Source organism: Dendrobium catenatum, unplaced genomic scaffold (genome assembly GCF_001605985.2).
Source record: "Dendrobium catenatum unplaced genomic scaffold, ASM160598v2 fragScaff_scaffold_1593, whole genome shotgun sequence".
Taxonomy (NCBI): Eukaryota; Viridiplantae; Streptophyta; class Magnoliopsida; order Asparagales; family Orchidaceae; genus Dendrobium; species Dendrobium catenatum.
The window spans coordinates 708319-725411 of record NW_021320055.1 but is presented as its reverse complement, the minus strand read 5'-3'; the positions used below and the strand labels follow the sequence as shown (position 1 = coordinate 725411).

General features: G+C 37.5%; 1 protein-coding gene across 1 annotated transcript in view; it reads left to right on the top strand.

Moving 5' to 3' along the window:
• Positions 1 to 16339: 16339 nt before the first annotated feature.
• Positions 16340 to 17093, top strand: part of LOC110104314 (DNA ligase 1) — a 30127-nt gene continuing 29373 nt past the window's right edge. The window contains exon 1 of the mRNA XM_028700785.1: positions 16340 to 17044. Within this exon, the coding sequence (XP_028556618.1) occupies positions 16382 to 17044 (663 nt within the window). The 5' untranslated portion in view covers positions 16340 to 16381. The remainder of the gene's footprint in view (positions 17045 to 17093) is intronic.

Here is a 17093-nt window from a genome sequence, read left to right as displayed (position 1 = left end):
GTTACAATGGACTGACTCGCCTCTGAGGGCGATTAGATTACAAATAACAATAATAAAATAGAAGTTTGGGTGTTAGATGATAGACCGACAGAACTTCGGGCTTCAGGTGGTGGTCTGGTAGAGTTCAGGGTTTTAGGTGATGATCCGACGAATGCGAGGGTTTCTGGTGGAGGTCCGACGAAAGAGTGGACCTTAGGTGGTGATCTGGCGAAGGTGAGGGCCTCCGGCGGTGGTCTGGAAAAGGTGAGGGCCTCAAGTGGTGGTTCGGTGAAGGCGAGGGCCTCAAGTGGTGGTCCGGTGAAGCACAGGAAGTTAGGTGGTGGTCCGGCGAAGCACAGGGCGTCAGGTGGTGGTCCGGCGGAGCACAGGGCGTTAGGTGGTAGTCCGGCGGAAGTCCGGCTGTAGTGGACCAGTGGTGGTTCGACGGAACTCCGGCGATGGTTCAGCGGAACTCCGGTGGTGGTCTGGCAAAACTCCGGCGGTTGTCAAGGAGGCAAGGAGTCAAGAGCGATCTCCGATCTCTCTCTTTTTTCCTTAGGCTTAGGGGTCCCTTTTCAAGAGGAGAGGGAGCTCTATTTATAAATTTTGGGAATGGCATGGCTCGTAAATAGGTGGAGGATCAAGGGTAAGTTTGGAGTGGTTGGATGGACGGCCGATGTTGAATCCTTTGATCATGAACCATTTGATGAAAATTTGAATGTCATAGTGATGTTGGAATTCAGTGATCTTGGGCTCGTTGGATTCATCTCGTCGAGCCGCTCGATTCGATTATAAGCATGTTATGTTTGGAAACCGTTTGGTAATCCAAATTGTGGTTTTAACCTTCCAACAACGCTTCGGGTCATTGATTTGGACCCATTGGGCTCGGATTGGATCAAATTTGGTGTCGTTGGGTTTGTATTTCCTAGATGCTCAGTTCGACTATAAGTTATCTGAAATCGGAGTTCAGATGCTCCTAATTTTAATTTCAAAAATTTCCAATTTGATTTTGCTTTGAGATTCGTGCCTGATCAAGATAAATTTTTAACGATGTATCAAGATGTAAAGCGGAAGACTACTAAATCTTATAAATGATATTCTATATATTATAAAAAAATATGCATACAACCTAATGTATACCTACAACGGCATTTGGCAACAGGAAAGTACAACAAAATAAAAGTAAATCCTCTCAGAAGGAAACTAATTAGTATGTATACTTACAGCATAGATCATAGCTTGATATTACAAACTACTTAGCTCATTACATACCCTTTTTTTTTTTTTTTTTTTCCTGAAAATTAAAATAAAAGTAGGAGTGAGCTAACACAATTTAATATGCTATGACTTATGAGAGCCTACAACATGAATAAATAACTAAAACCAAAAGAGCTAAAAAAATTTTGAAATTATAAATTGAAACTGAAACATACACTGACACTGAATTTAAATAAGCATTTAAATAAACTATTAGAGTTGCGTTAAAAATGGTTGAATATAAACAAACATCTCATAGCAAATATCAGAAAGGGCCGAAAGGCCCTCCGCCCCTAACTTCAAATACATAACAAATAATAGAATCTTTTTTTATACCAAACGAAATCCATTCTTAGTAAATATTGTAATAGCCTTCATGCTCCAAAATTTCCAACACATATAACAAATAACATAATATCTATTGTCCGTTAATAGAATCCCTTTTTTTCTGACAATTCAAAATTTCAAATATTTTGAACACATATCAAAAATAAAGTGCATTCTACACTACTGAAGCTATTACGATGTTATTATATAATTCTACAAAAATGCTCTAATGACTGTCAAAATAATTTATCAACCGATGTTTTATAGTTTGCCAAAAGGCCCAAAACTATAATTTTAGTATTCTATCATATTACCAACTTTATGTATGACAATATTTTGAAGCTTTTGACTCTAAAGTACTATTTTATATGCAAAGATAAAATTTAGTATCGATAAAAATCATTATTTTTCAAAATCATGCGACGAAAAATCTCAAATAAATACTCAAGATAACCAAAATAGTCATACATATACCATATCAAAAGTCACATGGATGAAGTTCACCAGAATCCAATAAAACAACATTGTTTAAACCATAATATAATTTTAATCAAAAAAATCTCAAACATTTGAAATTATTGAAAACTAAGATAGGCAAATAGTAACATACCTCAACCCAAGAAACTTTTCAAACTGGGTCGAAAGTTCACACTGCCATAGTACCACCCTAGTGCTACCATGTGAATTAATTTCTAATTTTTCCAACAACAATGGTGGCAAAGTGTTGCCAACTCCAATGTCACGGCACCCCATGAGAAAATTTCATACTTTTAAATATACAAACAAACCCCTAGGACCCACAACAAAATATATGCAGACTCACAAACACACTAAACCTTTCCAAACAAATACAGAGGGGTTTCAAAAAAACAAGTTTTGTGAGTTACCTCAACTTAGGTACAATCACGACAAGTAGATCTATATACTGACTTTAGTGGTGGCACAAAGAATGAGGGATATTCCATTGTGTTTTGTATTATATGTAACAACACAACATTTTGAATTGCTAAATTTGATATGTTTACTTATTGGAGTTTCAAGTTTTTTTATTTGAGGGGGAATTTAAGAATGATAAATCATCAAAAAATTATATTGATCGTGCACGGATCTTGATGCAAGATTAGGTTGGCAACTTTTGAAATTAAAATAGGAATAATCTTAACTTCGATTTCAACAAACTTACAGTCAAACTAAACGTCTAAAAAATACAAACCAACGACTCTAAATTTGACTCAATCCGAGCCCAATGGGTCAAAATCAAGAACTCGAAGCATTGTTGGAAAGCTCAAACCACAAATTTGGATTACCAAACTGTTTTTCAAACATGACATGCTTATAGTCCAATTGAGCAGCTCGACGAGACAAATCCAAAGAGCCAAAGATCATGGAATTCCAACATCATTAAGACAACAAATGTATAATGAATAATCCACAATAAAGGGATTCAACATCTGCCGTCCATCCAAATCACTCCTCATTTACTCTTGATCTTCCTCCTATTTACAGGCTATTCCACTTTAGAAAATCTATAAATAGGCCACTCCTTTCTCTTAAAAAGGGAAATCCCCACCCCAAGTAAGAGAGATATCGGAGATCGCTCTTGCCCCTTAGCCCCTCCTCGACCACTACCATGAGTTTCGTCGGACCACCATCTGACGCCCAGAATTATGCTAAACCACCACATGAGGCACATACTTTTGTTGAACCAACACCTGAGACCAGAACTTCTACCGGACCACCACCTGAGATCCGAACCTCTGCCGGACCACCACATGAGGCCCGGACCTCTGTCGGACCACCACTTGAGGCTCGAACTTCTATCGAACCACCACCTGAGGCCTGGACTTATGTCGGACCACTACCTAAGTCTCGCACTTTTACCGAACCATCACGTGAGGCTCAGACTTCTACTGAACTACCACCTGAGGCCCGGACTTCTAACATACCACCACCTAACGCCCAGAGTTATGTCAGACCACCACCTGACGCACGAAATTCTGTCGGACGACCACCCAATGCCGGAGTTCGATCAGACCACTGCCTGACATTGCAGTTCTGCCAAACCACCGTGATGTTACAAACTGATGCTCAAATTTTTAAGTAATGTCAGACTTTCGCCAGACCACCAAGTAACACCAGACTTCTATCCATGTTTGTCACTAAATTTCAACTATATGGTTGACATTTGTAATTTGATCACCCTTAGGGCTAAGTTAGCCAGTTGTAATCTGCCTAAACACTAGTGGAATCAATTCTGACTAGGACAAACCCCGTGGTTTTTCCCCTTTCTAGGGTTTTTCACATAAAAAATCTTGTGTTTTTTGTGTGTGAGCTGGATATCTGTGCAAATGCTAAGATGTGGGATTTTAACTCTATCGCTGTGTATATTCTAACCTGCAACAAAGAAGATAAATGTAGGTAATAAGTTGATAGATAACTAAACATAGGGAGATGATAACATTAAAAATATTGAATGGAGAAAGTACATATTTTACATATTATTATTTTTGTTGATATGCTTATGTTTGAAAAAAAGATAAATCATAATTTAGATATCCATGGGATGGGATATCATGTGAAAGGATATCAAAAGAGCTAAAATAATGTTATGATGCATCGACATGAGCACAACCCCTCTCCATTTTCTCAAGCCATCGGGTCCGCTCAACATGTAATATCAGTTTTTGCTCCAGGTTCGTCCGGGACGAAGTTGGATCGTCCGGGACGATCGGTACAGGTTGTGCAGAAAATCAGTTTTGGTTGTATGATTCGTCGGGACGAAAATTGGATCGTCTGGACGAAAATTCTCCCGTGAACCCTTCGCCTGGGACGATATGTCATTTTTCGTCTGGACGAAATTCCTCTCTTCATGGATCGTCCGGTACGAAGCTCGATCGTCCAGGACCAATTCGGGTTGGACCCAAACCGACCCGTTGACCTGTTTTGACACCCCTACCTTAATACATAAAATTATATTTTACTTCAATAAAATTTTGATTATGTGTCCATCATAAAATATGTTGATTATATAAGTGATAAAGATTAACTATTTTCTTAGTGAACAATTTTTTTTTTTAATATAAGTTATACATATTAAGGATAGTTTATGATTTTTTCAGCTTTTATAGAATTAGTGGGCATTATATATGTTATATTTTTTCAGCTTTTAAATATTGTGTAATTTAATTTATATAGATTAAGGAGAGTTTAGTTTGAATTTATGTAATACTAATAATCAAAATATAATATTTTACTTTGAATTTATTCTATAATGAGCTTTTGATGAAATATAATTTGCCAAAAAAATACTTTGAATATAAGTGATATAGATTAACTCATTTCACATTTTAATATTTGCATTCACAAATATGGATTTGAGTAAATTTTACTTCATTGTCCTCAAATTTGGTGAATATTGGAGTGAGGTGTAAGGTCATAATCGAATGAAATATGCTGGTCGGAGTAAAAAAATCTTAAAGCTTCATATAAATAAAATCAATTTATTATTGTTAAAAGAACGAATTGAATCACTCTATCCTTGGCTTAGGGTCACACCATTGAATTACACTATCATATCAACGAAACTTCGCCTAAAAATTACAAGTTGATTATGAGTGATACTGATTTACTTTACATGATTAACATTTATTACAAACGGAATATAATTAAGGTGGTGGTTGTATTGAAATTTCACAAATAACATATGTGGCAGTTACAAAATATTCAAATTGAAATTGACAATCAATTAATTGGAATGCATCATTTAAGCTCAAAGATTATTGAGAATAATGACATTATCGTAGATGATATGTACGATGAATTCTTTCTAGCTCATATTGATGAGACAAATACTCTGTGTCAGTTCACATTTTGAGGATTTCAAAAGTTTCAAGCAAGCAAGTCGGTTTAATGCTATTTTATATAATTTTGTTATTAAGATAAAGGCTACTAACAAATTCAGAGTAATATCTACTTGCACATAACTTAGTTATCTATGGAGAATACGTGCCTCATTATTTCCTGGTGGTCACTGCTTTGAAATATAAAATTACATTATACTCATTTATGCCCAAGGGTCAATAGAGCAAAAAAACAAGAAGCTACTACAAGTTGGGTAGCTCATGAAATCAAGGACATTGTAAACAAAAATCTTGATATCACGCCAAAGGACATCAACAATAACTTGGATACAACTTTTGGATTGTCATTGCCATATGTGAAATTTTGTCATTCAAGAGAATTAGCAAGAGATATAATATTCGGCTCAGTTGACAATAACTACATGGGTAGAATAATCTATTAATTCATGGGCAGAAGAAGCTATAATCAAGTCTATGGTTGATTTGGTTGACATTATTAGGGCAATGCTTATGGCTCAACATTCTCATAGAAAGTTAAACTATGATGATTGGAAAGGTCTACTACTTTCTCATGCAAACGAATATATCAAATATATCACGACAAGAAAAGAACATTTATTATTCGACAATCAACAACAACAACAACTAAGGTTAAGGGCAATCATGAATGTCATGAGGTGGACATAGAGTAGGAGTGTAGTTGTGGATTCTGATAATTAACTGGATCACATTGTGTATATAGCGTTGCTTTCATTGGAATAAAACAACACACCTTATGTCACACGTACGTCGACGATCGCTACTACATGTATAGGTTTGTGTTATGCCTCTTTCAATTGCAAGAAATTTGGGTATTATATGATGGATCGACAGAACTTCGAGCTTCAGGTGGTGGTGTGGTAGAGTTCAGGGCCTTAGGTGATGATCCGACGAATACGAGGGTTTCTGGCGGAGGTCCGACGAAAGAGAGGACCTCAGGTGGTGATATGGCGAAGGTGAGGGCCTCCGGCGGTGGTCTGGCGAATATGAGGGCCTCAAGTGGTGGTTCGGTGAAGGTGAGGGCCTCAAGTGGTGGTCTAGCGGAGCACAAGCCGTCAATTGGTGGTCCGGTGGAGCACAGGGCGTCAGGTGGTGGTCCGGCAGAGCACAGGGCGTCAGGTGGTGATGCGGCGGGGCACAGGACGTCAGGTGGTGGTGCGGCGGAGCACAGGGCGTCGGGTGGTGGTGCGGCGGAGCACATGGAGTCGGGTGGTGATCCGGCGGAGCACAGGGCATCCGGTGGTGGTCCGGCGGAGCATAGGGCGTCATGTGGTGGTTCGACAGAACTCTGGCGGTGGTTCGGCCGAACTCCGACGGTGGTTCGGCAGAACTCCGGCAGTGGTCTGACGATGGTCCGGCGAAACTCCGACGGTGGTCGAGGAGGCAAGAGCGATCTCCTATCTCTCTCTTTTTTCCTTAGGTTTATGGGTCCCTTTTTAAGAGGAGAGGGAGCTCTATTTATAGATTTTGGGAATGGCATGACCAGTAAATAGGTGGAGGAACAAGGGTAAGCTGTGAGTGGTTAGATGGACGGCCAATGTTGAATCCTTTGATCATGAACCATTTGATGGACATTTGAATGTCATAGTGATGTCGGAATTTAGTGATATTGGGCTTCTTGGATTTGTCTCGTCGAACCGCTCGATTCGATTATAAGCTTGTTATGTTTGGAAACCATTTGGTAATCCAATTTGTGGTTTGAACCTTCCAACAGCGCTTCGGTCCTTGATTTGGACCCATTTGGGCTTAGATTGCGAATTTGGTGTCGTTGGGTTCGTATTTCCGAGATGCTCGGTTCGACTATAAGTTTGCTAAAATCGGAGTTCATATGCTCCTAATATTAATTTCAGAAGTTTCCAACTTGATTTTGCTTTGAGATTTGTGCTCGATCAAGATAATTTTTTAACAATGTATCAAGATGTAAAGTGGAAGACTACTAAATCTTATAAATTATATTCTATATATTATTAAAAAAAAATGCATACAACCTAAAGTATACCTACAACAGCATTTGGCAACAGGAAAGTACAACAAAATAAAAGTAAATCCTCTCACAAGGAAACTAATTAGTATGCATACTTACAGCAGAGATCATAGCTTGATATTACAAACTACTCAGCTCACTCAATACATTTTTTTTTTTGCCTGAAAATGAAAATAAAAGTAGGAGTGCTAACACAATTTAATATGCTATGACTTATGAGAGCCTACAACATGAATAAATAACTAAAACCAAAAGAGCTAAAAAAAATTGGAAATTAAAATTTGAAACTAAAACATACACTTGATACTGAATTGAAATAAGCATTTAAATAAACTATTAGAGTTGCATTAAAAATGGTTGAATATAAACAAACATCTCATAGCAAATATCAGAAAAGCCCTCCAGCCCTAACTTCCAATACATAACAAATAATATAATCTTTTTTTATACCAAACGAAATCCATTCTTAGTAAATATTGTAATAGCCTTCATACTCCAAAAATTCCAACACATATAACAAATAACATAATATATTTTGTCTGTTAATAGAATCCCTTTTTTTTCTGACAATTCAAGTATTTTGAACACATATATCAAAAATAAAGTGCATTCTACACTACTGAAGCAATTACGATGTCATTATGTAATTCTACAAAAATGTTCTAATGGCTACCAAAATAATTTATCAACCGATGTTTTATAGTTTGCCAAAACTATAATTTATTTATTCTATCATATTACCAAGTTTATGTATAACAATATTTTGAAGCTTTAACTCTAAAGTACTATTTTATACGTTGATACGTTTTCAAAAAATTATCTTAATTGGGCGTGAATCTCGATGCAAAATCAAGTTAGAAATTTTGAAAATTAAATTCAGGATCATCTGAACTCTGATTTCAGCAAACTTACAGTCGAATCGAGTGTCTCGGAAATACAAACCCAACGACACCAAATTCGACTCAATCCGAGCACAAATGGGTTCAAATCAAGAACCCAAAGCGCTGTTGGAAGGTTCAAACCACAAATTGTATTAACATACGGTTTCCAAACATAACAAGCTTATACTCTAATCAAGCGACTCGACGATACGAATCCAACGAGCTCAAGATCGCCAAATTCCGACATCATTAAAGTCTTCAAATGTCTAAAGAACGGTGCATGATCAGGGGATTCAACATCGGCCATTCATCCGACCAATCCCCATTTACCCTTGATATCTCACCTATTTACGAGTCATGCCACTCCATAAATCTATAAATAGATATCTCTATCCTCTTGAAAAGGGACCCCCATAAGCCTAAGTAAAAAAGAGCGAGATCAGAGATCGCTCTTGCTTCCTTGTCTCCTCGACCACCACCGTAGTTCCATCGGACCACCACTTGAGGCCCTCACCCCCGCCGGACCACCGTCTAATGTCGTTGCTCTGCCGGACCACCGCCTGACGCCGTTGCTCCTCCGAACCACCACTTGAGGCCCTCACCTCCGCCGGACCACCGCCTGACGACGTTGCTCTACCGAACCACCACTTATGACCCTCATCTCTGCCGGACCACCGTCGGAGCACCACTTGAGGCCCTCACCTCTGCCAGACCACCGCCTAACGCCATTGCTCCGCCTGACCACCATTTAAGGCCCTCACCAGACCACCACCTGACGCCCAGACTTCTTCTGGGCCACCACTTAACGCCGGGAGTTCTCTTGAAGAACCGCCCTCCTACTACAGTCTTTCTAACCCCAATCTCCTGCCGACTACGGTTCTTCCGACCTCCATCAACAGACAATGGTGTTTCTGACCCCGGTCTCCTGCCGACTACAATCATTCTGACCTCTGTTGCCTACTATGGTCCTTCCAACCTCCATCTATATACAACGATCTTTCTGACCCCAGTCTCTTGCCGACTACAGTCCTTCAAATATCCATCTCCAGACAACTTTCTCTCTGACTCCGATCTCCTACCGAATACGACCTTTCTGACCTCCGTCGCCTATTATGGTCCTTCCAACCTCCATCAACAGACAACGGCTTTCTGACCTCAGTATCCTTCCTACTATGGTTCTTCCGACCTACATCACCAGACAACGGTCTTTCTGACCTTTGTCTCTTGCCGGCAATGGCCTTCCAACCAAACAAACATGTCTATACTGATTATTGTAACTCCCATCATGTAATGCGCTCTATATGGCTTATATTTGTAACATCAGGCCAATGTCTTCTCCCTAAGAAGGGCCTCATTTGTAATAAAATGCAAATACTAGTGGATTTATTCAAATTGGGCCATGCCCCGTGGTTTTTCCCCATTTTTTAGGGGTTTCCACATAAAAACTATGGTGTCTCTTATAAATGCTACACCCTCTCTCACTTATCTGCTTGTGTGCTGGATCTTCGTACAATGCTAAGACGCTAAACTTTATAATTCTCTACTGTCGTGAATACTCCAGGACGCAGCATATGTAAAGATAAAATTTAGTATCAATAAAAATCATTATTTTTCAAAATCATGCGATAAAAAATCTCAAATAAATATTCAAGATAACCAAAATAATCATACATATACCATATCAAAAGTCACATGGATGAAATTCACCAGAATCCAATAAAACAACATTGTTTAAACCATAATATAATTTTAATAAAAAAAATACAAAAATTTAAAATTATTGAAAATTATGATAGGCAAATAGTAACATACCTCAACCCAAGAAACTTTTCAAACTGGGTCGAAAGTTCACAATGCCATAGTACCACCCTAGTGCTACCATGTGAATTAATTTCTAATTTTTCCAACAACAATAGTGACAAAGTGTTGCCAACCCCAACGCCACGGCACCCCATGAGAAAATTTCATACTTTTAAATATACAAACAAACCCCTAGGACCCACAACAAAATATATGCAGACTCACAAACACACTAAACCTTTCCAAACAAATCCATAAGGGGTTCAAAAACAAAAGTTTTGTGAGTTACCTCAACTTAGGTCCGATCATGACAAGTAGATCTATATACTGACTTTAGAGGTGGCACAAAGAATGAGGGATATTTCATTGTGTTTTGCATTATATGTAACAACACAACATTTTGATTTGCTAAATTTGCTATGTTTACTTATTGGAGTTTCAAGTTTTTTTATTTGAGGGGGAATTTAAGAATGATACATCATAACAAAATTATATTGATCATGCACGAATCTCAATGCAAAATTAGGTTGGCAACTTTCAAAATTAAAATAGGGATCATTTGAACTTCGATTTCAGCAAACTTACAGTCGAACTAAACGTCTCAAAACTACAAACCAACGACTCTAAATTTGACTCAATCCGAGCCCAATGGGTCAAAATCAAGGACTCGAAGCATTATTGGAAGGCTCAAACCACAATTTTGGATTACCAAGATCATTGAATTTCAACATCATTAAGACACCTTTAAATGTATAATGAATAATCCATGATAAAGGGATTCAACATCGGCCGTCCATCCAAACAACTCCTCATTTACCCTTGATCTTCCTCCTATTTACAGGATATTCCACTCTAGAAAATATATAAATAGACCACTCCTTCCTCTTGAAAAGGGGAATCCCCACCCTAAGTAAGAGAGAAAGAGAGAGATCGGAGATCGCTCTTGCCCCTTAGATCCTCCTCGACCACTACCCGGAGTTTCGCCGGACCACCACATGACGCCCAAAATTATGAAAAAATAACACATGAGGCACAAACTTTTTTCGGACCAACACCTGAGGCCCAAACTTCTACCGGACCACCACCTGAGATCCGAACCTCTACCGGACCACCACCTGAGGCCCGGACCTCTATCGGACCACCACTTGAGGCTCGAACTTCTGTCGAACCACCATTGGAGGCCTGGACTTATGCCGGACCACCACCCGAGGCCCGGAGTTTTGCCGGACCACTACCTAAGGCCCAGACTTTTACTGAACCATCACGTGAGGCCCATACTTCTGTTGAATTACCACATGAGGCCCGGACTTCTAACAGACCACCACCTGACGCCCGGCGTTCTGTTAGACCACTGTCCGACATTGCAGTTCTGCCAAACCACCGTGATGCTACAAATTGATGCTCGAATTTTTAAGTAATGCCGAACTTTCGCCAGACCACCAAGTAACACCAGACGTTTTATCCATGTTTGTCACTAGATTTTAACTATACGGTTGACATTTGTAATTTGATCACCCTTAGGGCTAAGTCAGCCAATTGTAATCTGCCTAAACACTAGTGGAATCATTTCAGACTAGGACAAACCCCGTGGTTTTTCCCCTTTCTAGGGTTTTTCAGATAAAAAATATTGTGTTTTTTGTGTGTGAGCTGGATATCTGTGCAAATGCTAAGATATGAGATTTTAACTCTATCGCCGTGTATATTCTAGCCTGTAACAAAGAAGATAAATGTAGGTAATAGGTTGGTAGATAACTAAACATAGGGAGATAATAACATTAAAAATATTGAATGGAGAAAGTACCTATTTTACTTTTTTTTTTTTGAGATGCTTCTTATGTTTGAAAAATGATAAATCATAATTTAGATATCCATGGAATGGGATATCATGTGAAAGGATATCAAAATAGCTAAATAATGCTATGATGCATCAACATGAGCACAGCCCCCCCCCAGTCTCTGAACCTGCTTGCTAGTTGCTTCTCATCTGTTCACGAATCGGGTTGAGTTAACCCGATAACCCGCATGGGTTGTGTCTGGGTTGGGATTCCTGACCCATTTACAAAATCAGGTAGAGTTAGGGTCAACCAGTTTAGACCCATGTCAATTTGGGTTGGAGGTAAACCGACCCGTTGGCCCGTTTTGACACCCCTACCTTAATACATAAAATCATATTTTACTTCAATAAAAATTTTGATTATGTGTCCATCATAAAATATGTTGATTATATAAGTGATAAAGATTAACTAATTTCTGAGTGAACAAATTTTATTTTTAATATAAGTGATACATATTAAGGAGAGTTTATGATTTTTTCAGCTTTTATAGAATTAGTGGATATTATATAAGTGGTATTTTTTCAGCTTTGAAATATCGTGTAATTTAATTTATATAGAATAAGGAGAGTTTAGTTTGAATTTATGTAGCACTAATAATCGAAATATAATATTTTACTTTGAATTTATTATATAATGAGCTTTTGATGAAATATAATTTGCCAAAAAAAAAAATATACACTTTGGATTGCTATTACTTTGAATATAAGTGATATAGATTAACTCATTTCACATTTTAATATTTGTATTCACAAATATGAATTCGAGTAAATTTTACTTTATTGTCCTCAAATTTGGTGAATATTGGAGTGAGGTGTAAGGTCATAATCGAATGAAATATGATGGTGGAAGTCATAAAATCTTAAAGCTTCATATAAATAAAATCAATTTATTATTGTTAAAAGAATAACTAAATCACTCTATCCATGGCTTAGGGTCACACCATTGAATTACACTATCATATCAACGAAACTTCGCCTAAAAATTACAAGTTGATTATGAGTGATACTGATATACTTTACATGAGTAACATTTATTACAAAAGGAATATAATTAAGGTGGTGGTTGTATTGAAATTTCACGAATAACATATGTGGCAGTTACAAAATATTCAAATTGCAATTGACAATCAATTAATTGGAATGCATCATTTAAGCTCAAAGATTTTTTAGAACAATGACATTATCGTAGATGATATGTACGATGAATTCTTTCTAGCTCAGATTGATGAGACAAATACTCCGTGACAGTTCACATTTTGAAGATTCCAAAAGTTTCAAGCAAGCAAGTCGGTTTAATGCAATTTTATATAATTTTGTTATTAAGATAAAGGCTACTGACAAATTCAGAGTAATATCTACTTGCACGTACCTTGGTTATCTATGGAGAATACGTGCCTCATTATTTCCTAGTTGTCACTGCTTTGAAATATAAAATTGCATTATACTCATTTATGCCCAAGGGTCAATAGAGCAGAAAATAAGCAGCTACTACAAGTTGGGTAGCTCATGAAATCAATGACATTATAAACAAAAATATTGATATCACGCCAAAGGACATCAACAATAACTTGGAGACAACTTTTGGATTGTCATTGCCATATATGAAATATTGTCATTCAAGAGAATTAGCAGGAGATATAATTAATGTTCAGCTCAGTTGACAATAACTACATGGGTAGAATAATCTATTAATTAATGGGCAGAAGAAGCTATAATCAAGTCTATGGTCGATTTGGTCGACATTATTAGGGCAATGCTTATGGCTCAACATTATCATAGAAAGTTAAACTATGATGATTGGAAAGGTCTACTACTTTCTCATGCAGACGAATATATCAAATATATCACGACAAGAAAAGAACATTTATTATTCGGCAATCAACAACAACAACAACTAAGGTTACGGGCAATCATGAATGTCACGAGGTGGACATAGAGAAGGATTGTTGTTGTGGATTTTGATAATTAACTGGACCACATTGTGTATATAGCGTGCTTTCATTGGAACAAAACAACACACCTTATGTCACACGTACGTCGACGATCCCTACTACATGTATAGGTTTATGTTATGCCTCTTTCAATTGCAACCTATGCTCACGCTATTTGTCTTAAACTTTTATGCTTTTATGGTTAAATACAAAATGGTGTATGATTGAGCAATTTCAACCCTTTCAGGGAAGGATCCATGGTATGTAGTTAACGATGGTGAGCTGGTAGGCACACTAAGTTCAAAGAAGAGATGAATTAAATTTTTTTTTGAAGTTGCAAAGAAAACAAAACTAGGCCATAATTGTAGTCACTGAAATTTATTGGGACATCATAGAAACACTCGTAAGAACTCTCTAAATGTGGAAGGTGACAAAATTGATAAAAGGATTTTGCACGGTGATCAATTGTCTACTACATCGTGCAAAACTACCAATCCGTCGTACATATTCTCTATCCTTGGGATAAGCCAATTTTACTTTAGTTTTTTTTAAGGCTAATAATACTTTATATGGGTCATTTTGTATTTTGTATTCTTCTTTGAAGGCCAGCATTGATCCAAATAACACTTTCTAATGCCTGTAAAATTTTTATTCATACAAACATGATTAGTAGAGCCCATATTACTCATCTTATTGACTGCAAAAATCTTAAATATGGCCAATAAGAGCCAAAACCACCATTCTACAAATCAGTCATGTTAATTGCACCGTTACTATTTTATGTTTCTTTAGTCCTGCCTTTCATCAAAGCTAACTATAGCAAGTCTTTGGAATGTTTATCATAACACTAATTACAACAAAGCTCTTTCATCTTTGCGCAACAAAGCTTTACTTAATTACAACATATAAATCAGACCTTGTGATTTTTTTTGGACTAATCCACAACATCTAAAAGTAATACATGACACTTAATAACAACATATAAAATTATAGTATAACATTCTACTAGTTTTTTAAAAGATTACATTAACAGGTGAAAGAACAATGCCCAATCGGCACAAATACTAATACATCAAATTACATTCATTTCAAGGAGAATCAACAATTACAGCTACAACTCTTCGGTAGAGAGTTCACAACAATTGCTAACAACAAAATTAGGATCACCACGATCACTAGCAATATTTTAATTTGAAGAAACTCATCTATAACTGTAACAAATGAGTTGGATTGGTTCCGACTATATTTTAACTTCTCAGGGATTCATAGCACGCATCAAATCATTGAGTTATTCACACCACCTAAAATAATCACAATCATCTTCTGATATGTTACGAGGGAGTCTACAAAATTTTCTTCCAGTACTAAGAGCTTTTTAGGAGGTATAAATTATATATTACAAATTGTAAGGATAATATATTTAATTATTTAGGTTTCTCATTGACATCGTCGATGAGCTCGAACTCATTGCACAGTGGCTTTAGAACTTGAGAAGCAATACAAATACAACATTAAAAATAAGAATGCAGATTTTGTTATAGGCATCTAATAACAAAACCAATCATTCAAAGCAATAAAAAAAGATAGCAATCCATAGTATTTTAGATGCACTATAATAAGCAATAAAAAATCTACATATTTTACATTAGCCTCCCATTCTTGCACAACAATCGAAAGTAGGCTTCAAATGCATTGTCTCAAAGATCAAATTTAAAGAGCTAAGCTGAAAGAATTGACCTCCTTCCAGTTTTTACATTAGTACCCAAAATTGAATCATGTCGTTATCACTAATAAATGTTTTATCTAACAGCTTACGTACATCTCTAAATTTCCCAGTTTTACACAAACAACCAAGAAAATCCTCATAGACTAACAAATCCATGAGACCCTTTGGACCCTTCAACAACAACATAGAAATGGAGAAGATGAAAAGTTAAAGAGATGAAAATGAAATGGTTAAGATGGAAACCAATGAAGAAATGGAGCAGATGAAAAGAAAACGTCAGCAACAGCGAAGAAATGGAGAAGACAAAAAGCAAACAAGTTGATATTGAAATGGAGAAGATCGAAAAGCAAGCAACAATAACAAAGAAAAAATGAAGAAGATGAAAATCAAATATTGTTGATCTTAGGCGTGTCCTCTTAGGCATGTCCTGAGTGACAGAGCCCGAGTGAATAAGGCGAATGAAGAAGATGATGTCGGGGGTGTGGTTTTGACGTGATGTAACATAATGACAAGTGAGGGGAACCTTTTTTAGGTGGTAAATAATTAAATTCTAATGTTTATGTGTTAGATATATAAATCAAATAATTTTAAATATTATATATGTGTAAATCCCAATTTATTTTACACTATAATTTTTTTTTGGGCAAAAGAAACGGCCCCTAATTCGCTTAACAAAACACAAGAACAGGGCTACTTACTCTTCAGGTGTATTATCGTTCATCCCGCCCAATATGAAGTGCAGTGACGCCAACATAACTTTGTTATGCATTACATGCTCTTTAGGGTACCAACTGTACTCCATCCCCTTCGATGCTCCTGTCTTCCTCCTTCGCCTCTTTCTTCATTTCTCAAAAACCCTAATAAAATCTCACTCACCTCTCTCTTGTCTTCCTCCCAGCGTTGTACAATGGCGTCCGGCCGCACGGTCGCCGATGTCCTCATGGGCGCCTCTCGCGCTGCCGCAGCCAAGAAGAATCGCCAGGCTTTATCATCCCAATCCGAGAACTATTCTTCCCCTATCAAGAAACACAAAGTCCTAGAACCCCCATCTGCCACGGACGAACCAAAGAAGTTGGAAACTACCGACATCCTTGTCGAACTTAGGAAAAAGGGCTCCGATTTCGACCCTAAAGCCGCCGCCTCATGGAAAGATGGCGACCCGGTACCGTTCATCTTCCTCGCCCGCGCACTAGACCTCATCTCGAACGAGTCGGGTAGGATCGCAATCACGGACATCATCTGCAATGTCTTCCGGACTGTTATGGCTACTACTCCTAACGACCTTCTTCCGACGGTTTATTTGTCGGCTAATAGGGTTGCTCCTCCACATGAGGGCATCGAGCTTGGTATAGGAGATGCTTCGCTTATCAAGGCTCTCGCCGAAGCTTATGGGAGGAAGGAAGAGCATGTCAATAAGCAGCTACAGGTTGGTAGAGTGTGCGATACTTCCAAAGCATTTTCTCTTTGGTTTTCGA